Genomic DNA, 18808 nt, shown 5'->3' on the forward strand with positions numbered 1-18808 from the left:
TCAAACTCATATGTGCTCATACGGAAAATATCTCCTTAGATGCAGAGGTTTTTTTTTAAACTTACCTTACCTACTTTCTTCATACAAGTAAATATTGCAATAATGTTTACTGGGGTGAGAGAACAAAGAGCTGTCACTATGGAGGTGATGGGCCCTCATAAAATACAAATGTAAAATTAGTCTGCATTTTAAAGCAATAAAAAAGTATTTAGAAAAATGTTATTAAAGGACCACTATAGGCACCCAGACCACTTCAGCTTAATGAAGTAGTCTGGGTGCCAGGTCCATCTAGGGTTAACCCTTTTTTCTATAAACATAGTTTCAGAGAAACTGCTATGTTTATATTTGGGTTAATCCAGCCTCTAGTGGCTGTCTCATTGACAGCCACTAGAGGGCTTGCGTGCTTCTCACTGTGAAAATCACAGTGAGAAGACGCCAGCGTCCATAGGAAAGCATTGTAAATGCTTTCCTATGAGACTGGCTGAATGCGCGCGCCGCTCTTGCCGCGCATGCGCATTCCGCCGAAGAGGAGGAGAGCTCCCCGCCCGGCGCTGGAAAAAGAGGTAAGTTTAACCCCTTCCTTTCCATCCAGCCCGGCGGGAGAGGGACCCTGAGGGTGGGGGCACCCTCAGCGCACTATAGTGCCAGCAAAACGAGTATGTTTTCCTGGCACTATAGTGGTCCTTTAAGTTCATATTTTGGTTCATACAATCCAGGCATAAGAAATAAGCTACATTTGGATACATCTGATGTGTTTTCCTTTTACAAGCCTCATTCACAAAACTGAATACATTGTTGAAACATTCCCCTCCATAGTCCCCTCTAGTGGCCAGAGACCAAATCCACATCTAAGAGGGGAAATGGCTTGATCTAGTGCTTTAAGTCAGAACAACATACATGAACATGTTGACATGGAGATTTTACTTTTAAATGAATTCTATAAACCCCATTAGATTCCTACATAACCTCCTCTGGAAGCCATATTGGCTTTAGCTGTAGTATTTCTTATGGTCTCTGATAATTTAGTAATGCACTCCTTTAGAAGAAGCCAAGGTTAAATATACAATTAATCAGGTCTGAAGAGAAAATGATTGTGTTTTTGTAAATAACGTGACATTTTTACTGAACAGGAAACCTTCATGTTTTTCATGTTTCAGTGTGACACATGTATACTGCCATCAGTCACTCACTAAACATCTCAGATTACAGTACACTACAGGGATAGATTGTAAAAATAGCTGCAAAGGGCAAAAGCAGTAAGAATAAGATTTGGTTTTCTGGGGGTCTATACAGGGAAACTTAACTAGGTATCCTGCACCAATTTTATATAAAATGAGATTTTTAAAGGAGGAAGAAAGTAGTGTAATGTAGTGTCAACATTTGAATAACTAAATAATAATACTAATAACTCAGATGCGGGGGCGGGGCCTGACTGCAGAGCCAAGCAGACGTGTCTGGCTGCGGCTCCAGCAAAACGAGAACTTTTCTTTGATAATTGTTACCGATAAACCCGCAGAACAGGCTCACTCTGTGGCCCAATCGACTGAGGACCGAGAGACCTCCGCGATGATACCGCACACGTGGGGATACTCACCGACCTCACCAACTCTGCTTCTGCGGCCTACCAGCATGGACGGCGTAGGGGAGACTGCCGCTCCCCGTCCGCTGAAACTAGCTATACGCACCGAAGCAAGTCCCCGTCCCCCCCCCTTATGGACCGGCGGGGGTTATCCCGGTCCCCACCAGCCCCAAGCAACTGGCAACCCTGCATCACACCGCCCACCAGGATGCTGGCCTGAAACGTGCTAGGCCTAGCAAAATGGAGGAGGTGTCCAGGCCGTCCGAGCACATGCCAAAGCAGCCGAGCGGAGGCCATGTGGACACAGCACTATGTCGGCTAGACAAGATATTTCGGTGCTTCTGGAAGGCACTACATAGGCATCTGGCACAACTGCCGCCGCCACCTACCTATAAGCTGAAGGTGAGGGGAACTGAGGTGCACACTCCACGCACCCAGGCATCTACCACTGGGTCTTGTGGCCCACCCGGGCCGGCGGTCAACCGGAGACACCCTCCAACGCAACGCCCACAAGGTACGACGAACGCATGCCGCAGGCGGCGATACCACAGCGCGGTATCCCCGAAGAAGGGAAGACTCGGCCTCACTGAGCTCCCGAGTCTATGGGAAGAAGTTGCCGACCGGCTACAAGGCCCGGCCCTGGAACGAGGCCTCAACTCGCCCGCGCTGCCCAGCTGAACAAGCGGACACCAAGAGGCACACAGCCACATGGCCCAACATGGAAGGTGCGGCAACCAGCTGCAAAAGTGACCAGGCACTAACATCACAGCTACCGACTACAAGAATAGGATGACCCGGGGCCTACACAGGTGTCCTGAGACCAACTCAGAAGGCATTCGCAGTTACACAACCGCATACCATGGACATACGGTTTAAGTGCATGATCTTAGTTAATTGACATAATTGTTCTGCCCTCTTCTATTTCCAATCCTGCATACTAGCCTATATAAATACGTGCCAACATCTTACATGACATGCCCAGCTATTGGCATAACGGGAGGCATTCATGGTGGGAAGGGAGCTAGGTGGCCTAATCAGCATGACTACGTAATCTACCATTTAAAGTATTAAGCGATCTGAATATGCTTGTGCCAACCACTTGTTTTTTGTGATAATGGTCATGCCTAGCTAGAATAGTTACTCACGTTTAAAGATATTATACACAGCTGTTGACTAGCTACTTTCACTTTTACTGCGCTATACTGGTTATTAACTGGAACGCTCAATTAATATAAAAAGAGGCTATCACTCAAAGAAGTTGTGACAAAGTGTTAGCATGTTCCCATCCTGTATACGTACTGTATGTCCCTTCTTCTTTATTCTGTACCCCTTTTAATGCTTGCCTCAATAAAAGAAAGATTGACAAAAAAATAACTCAGATGCAGGACCAGAATTATGCTATAAGAACACAAAGTACTTAAAGTCACTTTACTTCTAGTAAAAATGGCAAACAGTTTATTATAATTAAGCAGTTTACCATCTATATTAAACAACCCAATACACAATTTGTACAAGATCAACATCTAAGAATACACTCCAGGGATGGTTTGTGCGATTAGCTGTGGTGGGCTAAATGCCTGGTTTGCTAACATACATGGATCTTTGACAATCAAACAGAACCCACCATGTGTGGCAACAGACTGGTGGAGAATTCCTTTTTTTCAGGTTTGATCTCGTCAGGTAGATCCATAATATAGCTTAAAGAAAGAAAGAAAAAAAAACTAACAGAAAACAAAAGCTTTTCCAATCTAATGCTTGGCTTGTCCAGTCTTCAGGCCAGTTATATATCAAATTCCTTCGCAGAACTCCAACGCATTTACACAAGAGAAGTACCATGTTTTGAGAGCCAAGTCCGGTGTTACAGTTTGCAGTACACAAAGCAGCCACAATCCACTGAGCATTTATAGATACATTGTTTGCAAATTCATCATTCATCTTGCGGATTTGATCGTTCCATATCATACCATTCCAAGCAAAGAAGAACTCTGATACTGCCGATAGAAGACGTTAGATGAACTTATTTGGCAAGTTATGGAAGAGATCTGTAGTGGTCTATTTTTGTCCCCTGTTGCTGGAGACACCAATATGGTATTCATGGCTGCAGGTTTATTAATGAGAGCTATTCGTGGCTGCAGTTCTCGGTTTAGGCCCTATTCATGGCTGGAGTTTATTAATTGGTGCCATTTGTGGCTTTCAGGAAATGTAAAACAAAATATATTTCTTTTAATTCATACAAATTAAATTAAACAGTTTGTGGTTTTAATGCTGCTTCATAAGCATAAAAAGTGAGTTAACTTTTCTTTGTTCTCTCCAAATGGATATTGTTGCTATAAAAGTTTGCTTCATGGAAACAGAGCTGTGCAACATCCTCTCACATCTCAGTCTCTGTTTGTGTTATTGGCAGCAAACGCGTGGAGGTTCCCCATCTGACTCAGTCCACTCTGAATGTGCGCTACGTGGATCTCAACGTTATTTTGAAAGCAGCTAAATGGGAGAAAAAAACAAAGCAAATGTTAAATATTAATAAAAACAAATTAATAAAATAGACACCAGGAAGAGCCAAACTGCAGGGTTCTCAATAGACTGTATATATTCATAATATTCATTTGAGACTAACCCAAACCCGAAGTCTAATAGAAACTTTTATTTGAAATAAAAACCTGTACTAATTGCTAATGAATACCATTTTTTAAGGATAAACATATTGCCCTGTAAGTAGAGAAGGCAGTCTTGGTATTTTCCTTTGTTGTTGGATAGACTTTACTTAAAAGGAACACTCCAGGGAGAATTATCCAACATTTCATATAAATTACGGAGATAATGGCCAAAAATACATAAAAATAGATCAAAATAAAAAACAACCAACCATCTATTTATGTGGCTGTCTGGAAGACCACAAGTAGAGGTGTTTTTCACCCTGTAATGTAAACACTGCTGCTTCTACAAAACTGCAATGCTTTACAATACTGGGTTAAAATGACAGGTCCACAAAAGACACATCCAAACCTTTTTAGACAAATTCAGTAAGCGAGGTCAGTAAGCTGCAGCATTATTAACATTTAATTTATTTTTTGTTGTTTTTTTACTTTCATCAACATTTTACCTATGTTTTCCTGCACATATTAGAATATAAAACGCTCACCTGATATTAGAAGGGCTTATTGAACTCTTGATGTCATTTAAAGAGTCTGTTAAAGATTTGAACTCAAATGAATTGAGATCCCCTCCTTCGGCCAGACACTGTAAGAAATAGATGAGAAGATCATTGATTAAATAAAATACCTTTTTTTTTTTTTTAAGTAAAGGTAATATAAGATGTTTTTAAGGCCTAAGATTTCATTAGGAAAACATGAAAATCATTTTAGAAAGCTTGTTAGTTATATTTCTTTTATTATTAGTCACCAACCTATTAAATGTAAATGAATTGTTGGAAACATGTAAATTACCTTTAAAACTTTATTTAAATCCCTTGAGTTTTAGAAATATTGTTAAATCGTATGATAGGATTACCTTGGGGCAGGTATAGATTAAATGAACACTAAGCCACTATGGTACCAGGAGTGCTTTGACTCTCTCAGTCAGTCAATCAGCTGGCACTGCACGGCAGGGCTTCAAATCAGTGGAGCTAACGGAATCTCCTTACAGGAGAAATGGTTTGACTTACATTGGGAGGGCGTGCAGGGCACTTCTTGCACCATAACAACTACAGCTGCCAGCAGTTTTTTTATGTGAATATTCCTGTGGTCTCGTGACTTCTATTAGCTTTTGAATTCGCTTATTTCCGGTGTTTCCATGAAGTATGTTACTTGTCTGCACAGATTTCGTACAGACTCTCACAAACAAATAATAAAAACTTTCTACGAGAGAACCTCTACAAGTTAGTTTGGATTGTCCATTTAAGTGAGGCTTAAAAATTAAACCTCTGGCTGTGTGAGTCTCATCAAGAGAATGTGTAACTAAAGCTACTTAAACAAAATGATTTAACTTCTAAATAGCAGAGAAGTGAGCAGTGAAACCACTATAGTAAGCTGAAGTTTGTTTGGTGCTTGAGTGTCCCTCCAGACAGATAAAGCCAGGTCTACCTTTTGCACACCGCTGGCTAGGAGTATTTACACCGGATAAAAATGTCCCTGCCACATAAAGCTGGATTCTATGCCAGAAACTGCAACATGTTAGTCATTGAAGAAAATAAATACAATGGCCGGTTTCAGCATTAGAATGGCTCCCATGCCCTCTTACTTTGATCTGTAAAAGGATGGCAGTTAGCCGAGAAATTAAATCCGTCAGGCCCTCGTCCTGTACGCATTGCTGTCCGGTGGATGGGGTATTAGCTTGACGGACCATCTCCTGAGCCTGATCTTCACACCGCTGCCTCATACTTGTAGGCTGGTTGGCTGGTTGCAGTCCCTGATCTGGGGCGAGCTAGAGAAACAATCAAGACCACCATTAACAGAATTAGATAAAAGTGGCAAGTATTTAGAAACTTTAAATTTTCTCTCCATACTTTTTGTCTTAGTTAATGACTGTCATATTTAAACAAATATTCAGCAGATTAATAGATATTGAGATTTTTCAAGTCAGTCTATTTACCTCATAACAGTACTGCTGGACCTTATGTAGAACTTTATTCAGATCCTTGTTCAGCTGTTCTAGGTCAAGAACAACGGTTGCGTATCTTCGCTGAAACTCAATACCAATAGGTGCAGAGTAAGATTTCTAGGGAAAGTACAATAAAAGCAATATTTATCATAATGCTGATCATTTTCACGGTTGTGTTTAAAATACCACTATGGAGATTTGTCTTCGTGAAGATCAGCCTTTTGTTTTTAAAACAAACTACTGCCTGAAATCAACCCTCTGTAGTAAATCATGAATTAATAGTGCATAACACTTTACATTTTACCATTTTCTTTCATCAGTCCAGCAACCACACAGATCTTTTCTGCAAATATTGTGGCGTTTCTGTGGGATTTTCATATCTAGGCTGGATGATAATTTAGTCTGACTAATTTTTTCAACTTTATTTTTAGGGGTACTCGCCCAGCATAGATAAGAACACCCCAGAAATACTGCCACTATACTGTACTAAAGAAACAAAACAAAAAATTATGTCACGAAAATATATATCTATATTTTCCTACATACTGTGAATATCACATTATGAACATTTAGTGAGACACCCCACGTTCACCAGTTACAGAGCACATTGGTTCAGGATGACTGAAGGCCAACCTTAGCAACTCAAAACCATTTCCCATAATTTACCGCCACTTTGTAAATATTGCCAATGTTCGCAATCACTGTTTTAATGTGAAATATATGGAAAATAGCAGTGCAAGTATAACTACAAATATCTACAATCATTGGACTGTTTGTTAATGCTCAATATGCATATAGTGGATTATACTCCTATTAATAGTCACTTCTGGCTATAAAGGCATCATGTTTGTGTCTTCAGAAATGATAAGCTGTACCCAGACATTAAATTGCCCTAATAAGTACAGCTGTAAATTTAGATAAAAGGATTTAGGACGGGCAAGAAAGACTAAGGTTTACCAGTTTCTCTGCTTCTGTATTCATGTCTCTTAATTGCTTGATGTGTTCTTTCTTTATCATAAGGATCTTTGATAATCGGGTCTATAACACACAGAAAAAAAACACAGTAAGTGAATCTAATAACTGGATAACACAATTTAATGAGTTGCTGAACATCACTGGAAATCACCTGTGCTCAGAGCCTATCATGACAGTTCACTTCAATGTATAACAACTCATAAGGCTGTAAATAGATCATTTATCATAGTTGGGAAATTGTATATGGCGTTAATTTAGGAGCTGTTAAACTAGTACTTACCTTCAACCCAAACCCATTCTCAGTGACAAATATCTTTAATGCTATTTTAACAACCATCTTCAGGTCCTGCCTTCAATCCACCCACCTCAGACACAGAAGGCTCTGCTTGGGGACATTTCCATAAGCAGGGTAACATCCTCATAGATGTCGGCATGGGGCTTGACTGCCAATACATTAGCATCAAACTGACTGACAATGTGTGTGTTAGTAAGTAACTGCATTGGAGTTACTGACTGTGTGTGTGTGTGTTGGTAAATAACCGCGTTGAAGTTACTGACTGTGTGTGTGTGTGTTGGTAAATAACCGCGTTGAAGTTACTGACTGTGTGTGTGTGTGTTGGTAAATAACCGCGTTGAAGTTACTGACAATGTGTGTGTTAGTAAATAACCGCGTTGGAGTTACTGACAATGTGTGTGTTAGTAAATAACCGCGTTGGAGTTACTGACAATGTATGTGTTAGTAAATAACCGCGTTGGAGTTACTGACAATGTGTGTGTTAGTAAATAACCGTGTTGGAGTTACTGACTGTGTGTGTGTTAGTAAATAACCGCGTTGGAGTGGCTGACAATGTGTGTGTTAGTAAATAACCGCGTTGGAGTGACTGACAATGTGTGTGTTAGTAAATAACCGCGTTGGAGTTACTGACTGTGTGTGTGTGTGTTGGTAAATAACCGCGTTGGAGTTACTGACAAATATCTTTAATGCTATTTTAACAACCATCTTCAGGTTCTGCCTTCAATCCACCCACCTCAGACACAGAAGGCTCTGCTTGGGGACATTTCCATAAGCAGGGTAACATCCTCATTGATGTCGGCATGGGGTTTGACTGCCAATACATTAGCATCAAACTGACTGACAATGTGTGTGTTAGTAAGTAACTGCATTGGAGTTACTGACTGTGTGTGTGTGTGTGTGTTGGTAAATAACCGCGTTGAAGTTACTGACTGTGTGTGTGTGTGTTGGTAAATAACCGCGTTGGAGTTACTGACTGTGTGTGTGTGTGTTGGTAAATAACCGCGTTGGAGTTACTGACAATGTGTGTGTTGGTAAACTGTCCAATACCACCTGTAGGTTTGAGATACACTTGCTGGGGAGAATAACAATGCTGCGGTTATAGAGATATTTGTCAACATCTAATTGACAAGTGGAGGATAAGGGGCAAATGTTTCAACATATTTTTAAGAGAGGCAGCACATTTGGTGGCAATTCTTCGAGAACACTGTACTGATTCATTTATTTGGTTGTGTGTACTAGGATAGGTACACTTTAAATCAAAGGTTTACAACCATGGGAGTGGAAAGACTTAGGACTTTCTTCTTCCTTGTCAACGAACAAACTGTACTACACAAAATTTACAACAATTAAACTTGCAGAAAGGTAATTTGATCCCAATGCCAATGTCTGTAATGGGAGAGTAACGAGAAACCCTGTTGTGTATCCTCTTTGTGACACAACAGAGGCCTTCATAAGGCTTTATCTTCTCCCAACTTATCAAATTCTCAGTTGTGGAGAGGGATGGGTCAGGTCTCAGGTACAGAGTGTATGCTCATTCACCACAGCCATTTAGAAAAGTAATACTAAAGTAGGGAATTGTAAGCCCGACACAAGTAATTGCATTTTCAGTTTCTTACTCTCCTCCTTGAAAGTGAGAGAAAAGGGGACACAGCAGAAGAGCATGGAGGCTCAGAACAGGCATGTTAACCTCACAAGAGTTCCAGAAGGCATATTAGGCTACACTGTGTGCCTTCATACTAGCTTACATAGATTCTGAATGGAGCTCACCAATGTAGGCCAGTGATGTCTTACCTACAGTATCCCAAAGGATTCTTAACCTAGTCTAATGGAATTGCCATACTTACCACCTGGACAAGAAACTCAACAGGAAATCCACCTATGGTCTCATTGTCTTCTTTGGACATTTTATTTTTCCATGGTGACTGTCCCAACATGGGATCAGTTTCCTGTATGAAAAGAAATCAGAAATGGAATATTGGATTGCCAGGGACTACATCAGTAGGTTACAGCCAAATATAAGGAATACATTTAATATTCTGTGATAATTCTTTAGGAACAGGAGGGTAAAGTTTTGCAAAATGAGGTCCCCTTACCATTATCGGTGACTGGACGGTAGGAGAGTAATGTAACCGGGGAGGAGTCATGAACATCCTGGATGGCCGCTGTTTCTGTCCAAAGGCCGCTATCGGCATAGTCTCATGAGGCTCATAACTCTGGGATTAACATGTTGGATACAAAAGAAGATAGGAGAAAATCTGTAAATAAGATAACTGTGAACCCCAAGATGCAGAATGGTTGCCAGCTAGCCAGCATGTCTATCTCTAGGTGTAGTCACTGGCTTTGAAAGATTACAAGGCACCCAGAACGACAGTTGCAGGGACTTTAAATACATTCCACTCCAAGCTAGAAAGTAACTAAATGACAAGGGATTAATGAGGAACAACCAAGAATGCTGAAGTGGAAATTAAAGGAACCTTGGGTTTGTACACTGTATAAAGCAGTATTCAGACTGGAGCACTTACAAGAACTTCATAGTCAGGGATGGTGTGAGTGCCCAGGCCATTTCTATCAAAGGTTACTCTGTAGGTTGAGTTCTGTGTATCTACAGCATCTATCTGGCCGGTGAATAAGCCATCATGCTGCCCACGTAAACGAGCTGAAAGAAATGGTTTCATGTCACAAGTGATTTGAAGACGGTGTTAACTAAATGAAAACACCTTTATTGAGGCTATTGGTAAAGAAAGATTTTATTGTCTCAATCAGCATCAACAATTTAAAATATATTTTATTTTCTTGATGCAATGGTGTAAAATTTTAGCGCTGTAAGAAAATGTGTTGGCACTGACTTTGACCAAGCTGCAATCATTATGAGATATCAGAATATTTATACCATACAAGGAAAGGATATATGTAGACTGAAATTGCAGAATTAACTAACCGCTATTTCACGTTATATTAGGAGAACACCCCAGCCCCCCCCCCACCCCCAAAATAAAATACCACACCAAAGGATTCCCCCTCCCCCCTTTCATTTTCTACTAATCTGAACACATAACATCAGGTATTACACAGGGTTATTTTACCCTGTTAGTTGGTTGGTCATTTAGCTAAAATTTGAAAAGAATATAGTCAAGTAAAACAATCTGTGTGGTTGATATCAGAATTTAAAACTACTCCACAAGGTTTTCATTTTTTGCAATAATGGTCACCTGTAACCTTCGTTCCTATAACCAGTGACAAGGGGATTTCATCAGGAAGATCCTTGAACTGTGACACGTCTGCTACCTTCCTTTGCTGCAGAAGGCGAATTTTCTGCCGTTTCTGCTCCAGGGCGGCTCTCTCCTCGTCAAAGAATGCGGCAGAACATCTAGAGATGAAAATAGAGGTAGTACTGAATGAACTAAATAAACCAAAATATTGGATAGATGCTGTCACACGCTTGGGCTATTTGCCCAGTCAAGACAGTGTGGAATTGAAAGGGTTAATCACACCAGACCCCTGGTTACCTGTTGCTGGTACCAGCAACCACTAAATTAACCCGTGCAATCCCATCTACACAAACACCCTAGTACACACTTTACTGACATTACAGGTTTCCAAGTAGTTGCTGAAAAAAGAAATCTCTGACTGGATAGTCCAAAATCCTCAATATATAAACCTTAAAACTAGTTGTTTCTAAGTGGGCAGACCCCTGGGTGGATCAGAGGGGTTTGGCCTGGCAGTTTATTGCCCACTCCATATTTTCTCAACTTATGTTGTCCTTTGAAGAACCCAAAGTCAGAGCATATGCACCAATACCTTTCACGATGCCCTATGTCCAGCTCTGGTGATGGTTATCTAGTAGTTTTATGGCATAGGCCTGGTGTTAGATCAAAGCCTACAATAATTATCCCAAAACAACTCATAGCATATCAAATGCCAACTCATGCTTTGGCATGACGGATGCCTTCAGTAACACTTAAGTCCCTCAACCACAAAGATTAATAAACTTAATTTCCCTCAACCACGAGTTTCAAGGCAAGTAAAAAGGACAAAATATAATTCAGGTTCTCTTATAACATAGAATAAATCTTATGATTTTCAGTGGTTATCATCGGCAATAGAAGGGCAATCTGAGCAGCTTAACCAATACAGCTAAAGGCAGAGGTAATTCTGCCCAAGGTCAAAGAGTTCTAGACCTTTTTTTTTTTTTTATTATTTGTCAGCTTGGTAGCTGTATATAAAAAAAAACAAGGATGCTTCAGGGCATCCACAGATCAACCCCTCAGCTACACTGATAATGGTGAAGTGTAAACACATTATCAGTATTAATTTTCTCCAAACTGGGCAGCAGTTATGGGCTGACAGCCCTGTCTAACTCACCACAGAGCTCTCTCTACATTAGATTTAACCAATACTGAAAAACTAGAAGTGCAAATTCTGCATTAAGATGTTGGCATAGATGGGAAGTCTCTGCGCATCATGGTGCCCTGTTTATTAGCAACTCACTCAATGCAAAGGAGATGGAGCACCTATACTCTTGGCAGCATAACTATGGTTCTGAGTTAATATTCTGTTGAGTGAAAGAGGACAGACTTTTGGCAGATTTTACACAGATGAAACATACATATTTATTTAATTATTAATATTATTTTAACTAGTAATCATACCTTCTTGGTTTTCCCATAAGCCTTCTAATTTTTCCCCATTCTACCCTTGTTAGTTTCCTGGTCTTAAGATTTGGGAAGGATTCTTTTAAGCACACACAGAAGTCATTATCACCTTCAAATAAAGGCCTGTGAAAGAAGACACAATTCACTTAACCAATGCAATCTTACATGAGAACAAAAATAAACCCCACTCTGTATTGTTATAGCAAACAATAAACCACAAGAACAGTGTTAGCTATTCTTGATGCACAGATTCCATATGACACGGGGTAGAATCATTATTTTACCTTCAAACAAAATTGCTACAAGCACAGAAATTACTCTCATACAAACCTAATTCAGTTACAGTACTCACTTGTCTATATTTGAATAAAACCACTCGTATATACACCATTTGTGAGCTTTGGGGAGCTTTAATAAATTCCGCAATCGGTAACCAATCTTCTGAGATGATTTCTTCACTGGGGTATTGATAGTAGCTGGAACTTTCTGAAATGACAAAACAGGGCAAGATTATTTAAAAGGAGAGGTCAGACAGGAATCAACCTGTGCTTTAATGCATCGTATAAATATTTTATTTAAAATAATGTAAAAATGCTCACAGTTGAACTTTTTGTATTTCAAGCAATTCCCCAGGTTTTGTAGCCAATCAGGCTGTTCCAATGCTGTCCTAGGACACTGCTCAAAGTGATAACTTATCTTCTTTTATTATGAAGTAAAGAGAGACTGATGGTACAGTCCAATGGCAAAGATTTGTATCAGAACGCCCCCGGCAACAGCAGAGGACCCAAAAGGAAATATTGTACACACAATCCTACATATGGTTAAATATTTAAAAAGGCAAACAATTTGCTACTGGATATTAGGGCAGACATGCTACCATAAACAATAGATTAAGGAATAATCACAAGTTTCCCTTCCAAAGAAAGAGGTAACAGACGTTCAAGGAAAAACGTATGTTTATAAAGTGTGAGCAAGCATGCCTAAATACCCCAATGCTGCATCTGTTATATGGTTGTATTTATAGGCACTGCATTAATCACTGTCACATAATTTGTAATAACCATTATAATATTCTGTACCTGAGGCATTGTGGTTGTTTTTTGATTTCTTTTAGGGGATCTGGTATTTAATAGCTTTTCTTCTTCATCACAGAAAAGACGACTTCGCTTTGAACTCCTGTATGGCTATGAGGAGAAACCAAATGTAAAAAAATAATAAACCAATTGGGGACAGTATGATTGGTGTGAAAAAAAAAAAAAAAAAAGGATGAGAGAGCCCCCTCCCTCACGACATGTACGGTATACTGATCTCTTCCAACACACACACACACACAAAACAGCACACAAATTCCTTTGCTCCAGAGCGTTTTTCACCCCACTCTCACACGGACCTATTCTATCCCCTTCTGCTTCTACTGAGATGGACCAAACACTGCAGGAACTGTTTAGTGTAACTTTTTCTAATTTTGCAAACAGATGTCATTGTTACATGAAACTCAACCAGTACAAATGAGACTTCATTTTCCAAAACAACTTTTTTGATTAGATTATCTAAGCAATATAATTAATATATTGCCGGAGGCAAAACAATAAGGGACACTAACACTCAGCTACAAAGTACTATATGAATATTATGATGTCATGAAACTACGCCCTATAACACCTGAGCATAAAAAGACATTGTAAAGAATAAATGCATAGTGTGATGATATCCAGGGTCCGTTAGGCAACCAAAAGTCACCTAACGGCCCTGAAGTCCCTCTAGTGGCTGTCTAGTAGACAGTCACTGGAGGTGGAGTTAACCCTGAATAGTAATTATTACAGTTTATCTGTTAAACTGACAGTGGCACTGCACCCAGACCACTTAAATCCATTTGTTTCGATGTGCATCTTGAAGAGAACTGAATTTCAGAAGCTTGTATCTGTGCCGATAAATGTAGATGGTTGCCAGGGACCAACTGTGGAGGATGCAACTAAAAGCATGCACCTTTCCCTTAACTATTGCTAGGTCAGCATTAAACAATTGTTGTATGTTTTGTAGCAGTTCCTGAATATCCCAGTTTGTAAAAGCGGCATCTAGGTCCTCTGAAATTAATTGTACATAAATATCACCAGATGTCAGAAACTCATTGATTGTTTTTGGGAAGCCATCTTCCAATGAGGAAGAGCGTGCAACCATCTGCTCTGACATTTGTGGACAAAATCTATGCAATAAGAGATCCCTTACATCTCAGGATCCATGGACTCTAGAAGACTTCTGTTTATTCTGTCTGATTTTTGCTATTCTTCCCCATAATGTGTGAAGGGAAAACGGATTAGCCAAAGTCTCGTGCAAAATAATGGCAGAAAAAGCAGGAATCTGTGAAGCTCAAAAAAAGGATGCCTGCCTGACAATAGTCAAGAGTCTATAGTATAGATATTATAACTGAGCTTAATATACAATATGGGATGGGTTGCTTAGTAATGCCATGTACATAATTTAAGTTGTAAAAAAATACCATTAGCTTACCAAATCTGTGGCTGGGTTGATGCCTCCCTTCCAGTTGGGCGTTTTCTGTGGGGAGTTGTATTTTTCATTCCAAGTATTTGATAAGCTCCCCTCTTAAAAAAAAAAAAAAAAAAACAAGTGAAATATGAAACAAATAAAAATGACATTTATAAGACTGTTTGTATTTAGTAGAACTTGACATTTAAATTACCAATGAGGATAGGAAACAATTGGAGTTTTGTTTTCACCAAACCGGGAATTGCTGAGAACTCCCCAGGAAATTGCAAATTTTAGACCAAAAATGTACTTTTCCTGCTCGGCTATACCAGTCATAAAATAATTGTACTTCCCTAGTCATTTCTTCCAAATCTCCAGCTCAGTGATTAAATCACTGTGTTTTTCCACAATATGACTATACAACTTTCACAATGTACCAGAAACAGTCACTACAACTTCTTAACATCAGATTAGCTTAAGAAAGACATGAGGGGGATGCTTTAGGTTACTATATGATATTTGACATTTCAAATATTCTAAAAATTGGCATATCCAATGGACCTAACCATTCAGGAAATAACTAACATCTTACAGGTAAAATGATTTCCTCAGAGGCCTACATTAGGAATCTGGAAATCTGTTACTGATTGGCATTAAGGACAACAACCAATCAAAACATGTATGTGACTCCTGTCATAAAAAAAAAAATCTACTCAATACCATTTACATATTGCCAAGTCTCTTCTCACCCAATCTCATGTTATCTATTTTGCACCAAAAATAATGTTGTATAGTGACTATTCTCTTATTTTTACTTTTAATCTATTAGTTTAGCATCATCTAGATCATGTGTTAAATAAAAAATAAAACTACAGCAATTAAAAAGTATGGGGTTTATTTATTAAAGTGGGTATTAAAAGAAAAACGGTCACCTCAAAAATATATATTTTAATATAATCATTTCATGGAGTGTTGAAAGGAATTAGATTTTTCACCTTTGGTCGGACAGTGTTTGAAAACTGACAGTCTGGGGTCTTCCCTGTCTCTCTGCAGGGAGTGAAGCAGGGAAGATCATAGAAATGGAAAGTTTTCTAGCAAAACCCCGACCCAAGGTGCATGTATATGTATAAGGGTCTTGTCATATATTAAAGATAGGGGTGGGTTTGTCTCATCTTTTTTTTTTTTTTTTTTTTTTTAAATAAATCAATTTTCATTTAAAAAATATATAAAACAAAATAAAAAAAATTAAGAGGACAACTTAAGAGGAACAGACAATTGTTTTTTTTTTTGTTTTTTTACACAAATTCTAGGTCACAATAATAATATTATCCCCAAGCTAGAAAAAAAGTGCTGACTGAGTGAATTAAAAAAATAATAATTTTGGCTACAAAATGCATTGAGTAACCAGACTCAAATACAGCCCATAACATAAAAGTGTCAAACCACAAAAACATAATTAGACGGACCAGATTGCACTTTAATGCACAAAGCTTTGAACCCTTCAATTACTAATATGATAAACTAAGAAACAGGATAAGAGTACTGTACCTTCTCCATAAAAGTAATGAAGTTAAATAAAAGAATGTATATAATAAATCTGGGAGCAACCCCCACATTGATACATACACATCAAGTAACATCGGTCAGTAAAATGTATCGTAGATTACCTTTTAAACTGACAAGTGCTTTTGCAGAGGAATCTGAAATAAAAATATAAAATCAGATTTTTTTTTTTTTTTTTTAAATCAGGATAATTCTGCTTTTACAGTATTGCATTGTCGGAGGGCATGCACCATGCCCCTTTCCACCACATAACCAAATTTTTTTGTTTTGTTTTTTTAGACATGAAGACAAGAATCACCTGTCTTTGATAAATAAGAAACATAACACTATCTCAGGGGTAAGAAAACACTGTGTTAAAGTAAGGACAAGAGAAGGAATAGATCACATAAGATAAAGATATCAGACAATCAGGGCATTAACTGCCAATTAGTCAGCAAACCATAATGCAGGCATCGACCAGAGGAAACCATGTGTGAAATTTGTGAAGAATCTTTCTCCCATTAATTAGTATTTCATTGAGATTACTATATAAATCAGAGATATAAAGTAACAGATTGGTGGTGGTGGTGGGTCTTTCTCCCATTCTTTAGTATTTCATTGATAAACAATACTCCATAAAGCACAGATATAAGGTAACAGATGAGGGAGGGGGTGTCTTTCTCCCATTCTTTAGTATTTCATTGAGATTACTATATAAATCAGAGATATAAAGTAGCAGATGGGAGGGGCTGGGGGGGGTCTTTCTCCCATTATTTGGATATAAAGTAACAGAGGCCGGCCCTATTCGCAGTGTGTGTGTCTGGGTGATGATGGCGACATGTAAACACAGAGCAGGAGCCCTGGGGGGGAGGGGCTGTCACTGACAGCTGGGAGTCCGGCCATTCACTGACACAACTCCCCCCAGCTAGCAAGGACTACAATACCCAGCAGGCTCTGCGACCCACAGCCCGGCAAGGACTACAATACCCAGCAGGCTCTGCGACCCACAGCCCGGCAAGGACTACAATACCCAGCAGGCTCTGCGACCCACAGCCCGGCAAGGGATCATGGGACTTGTAGTCCCCCATGTTACTGAGAGGGAAGGACTCCCGTTCCCATGATGCCTTGCTGTGGAGTAGGGCCCGCTGTGGGGAGGTTTCCCAGGTAACCCGCTGACAGCACTCACCCTCCACATCCTCCGGCTCCGGGGACTCCCCTCCCGGCTCCTCGGCCCCCGCGGGGCCCCTGGCGGCCTTCATGCGCTTCATGGAGCGGTGCTGGCCCGCTGGGGCCGCTGGCTCAGGCTGACGGGCTGAGGGAGCCTGGCTCTGGTTTGAACTCCCCTCTCAGCGCCGCCATTCCACGTCCGCTCGCGGGGCTCGGCGAGATTGTGACGTCACCACGCAGAGAGAGCGAGCGCGGGCTGCGTGCGCGTCCCCGACAGCGAGAGAGACAGAACGCGCGTCCCCGAGACAGGGAAAGAGGGAGCGCGCGCGGTCACAGCCAGATATAGAGAGAGACACTGGCAGTGAAAGGGTTAATATCTCTATACACCGTGCCTGGCAGTGATAGGGTTAATCTCTCTCTATACACCATGCCTGGCAGTGACAGGGTTAATCTCTCTATACTCCATGCCTGGCAGTGATAGGGTTAATCTCTCTCTATACTCCATGCCTGGCAGTGACTGGGTTAATCTCTTTCTATACACCATGCCTGGCAGTGACAGGGTTAATCTCTCTATACACCATGCCTGGCAGTGACAGGGTTAATCTCTTCCTATACACCATGCCTGGCAGTGACAGGGTTAATCTCTCTATACACCATGCCTGGCAGTGACAGGGTTAATCTCTTTCTATACACCATGCCTGGCAGTGACAGGGTTAATCTCTCTATACACCATGCCTGGCAGTGACAGGGTTAATCTCTCTATACGCCATGCCTGGCAGTGACAGGGTTAATCTCTCTATACGCCATGCCTGGCAGTGACAGGGTTAATCTCTCTATACACCATGCCTGGCAGTGACAGGGTTAATCTCTTTCTATACACCATGCCTGGCAGTGACAGGGTTAATCTCTCTGTACACCATGCCTGGCAGTGACAGGGTTAATCTCTATACACCATGCCTGGCAGTGACAGGGTTAATCTCTCTCTATACACCATGCCTGGCAGTGACAGGGTTAATCTCTCTCTATACACCATGCCTGGCAGTGACAGGGTTAATCTCTCTCTATACACCATGCCTGGCAGTGACAGGGTTAATCTCTCTCTATACACCATGCCTGGCAGTGACAGGGTTAATCTCTCTCTATACACCATGCCTGGCAGTGACAGGGTTAATATCTCTATACTCCATGCCTGGCAGTGACAGGGTTAATCTCTCTATACACCATGCCTGGCAGTGACAGGGTTAATCTCTCTCTATACACCATGCCTGGCAGTGACAGGGTTAATCTCTCTCTCTACTCCATGCCCGGCCGTGACAGGGTTAATCTCTCTCTCTCTACACCATGCCCGGCAGTGACAGGGTTAATCCCTTTCTCTATCCACCATGCCTGGCAGTGACAGGGTTAATCTCTCTATACACCATGCCTGGCAGTGACTGGGTTAATCTCTCTGTATCCACCATGCCTGGCAGTGACAGGGTTAATCTGTCTCTATCCACCATGCCTGGCAGTGACAGG

General features: G+C 40.5%; 1 protein-coding gene across 1 annotated transcript; it reads right to left on the reverse strand.

Moving 5' to 3' along the window:
• Window positions 1–3006: 3006 nt before the first annotated feature.
• LIN9 (lin-9 DREAM MuvB core complex component) lies at window positions 3007–17569 on the reverse strand. Its single transcript, XM_063444053.1, has 15 exons — window positions 17313–17569; window positions 16252–16284; window positions 14609–14700; window positions 13180–13284; window positions 12453–12586; window positions 12098–12223; window positions 10658–10815; window positions 9971–10104; window positions 9542–9661; window positions 9293–9394; window positions 7136–7216; window positions 6170–6295; window positions 5819–6001; window positions 4722–4819; window positions 3007–4063 (listed from the first exon to the last, which is right to left on the reverse strand). The coding sequence occupies exons 1-15, from the start codon at window positions 17392–17394 to the stop codon at window positions 3958–3960; spliced, it is 1680 nt and encodes a 559-aa protein (XP_063300123.1). The 5' UTR covers window positions 17395–17569; the 3' UTR covers window positions 3007–3957.
• Between the last annotated feature and the right edge of the window lie 1239 nt (window positions 17570–18808).

This window comes from Pelobates fuscus, chromosome 2, assembly GCF_036172605.1.
Source record: "Pelobates fuscus isolate aPelFus1 chromosome 2, aPelFus1.pri, whole genome shotgun sequence".
NCBI classification, from domain to species: domain Eukaryota; kingdom Metazoa; phylum Chordata; class Amphibia; order Anura; family Pelobatidae; genus Pelobates; species Pelobates fuscus.

Coding starts and splice junctions, on each gene's coding strand:
- LIN9 (XM_063444053.1), bottom strand. CDS start 17,394: ATGAAGCGCATGAAGGCCGCCAGGGGCCCCGCGGGGGCCGAGGAGCCG. Junction 14,701..16,251: donor AGCACTTGTCAGTTTAAAAG/GTAATCTACGAT, acceptor TTTTTTTTTAAG/AGGGGAGCTTATCAAATACT. Junction 9,395..9,541: donor CCGTCCAGTCACCGATAATG/GTAAGGGGACCT, acceptor CTTTTCATACAG/GAAACTGATCCCATGTTGGG.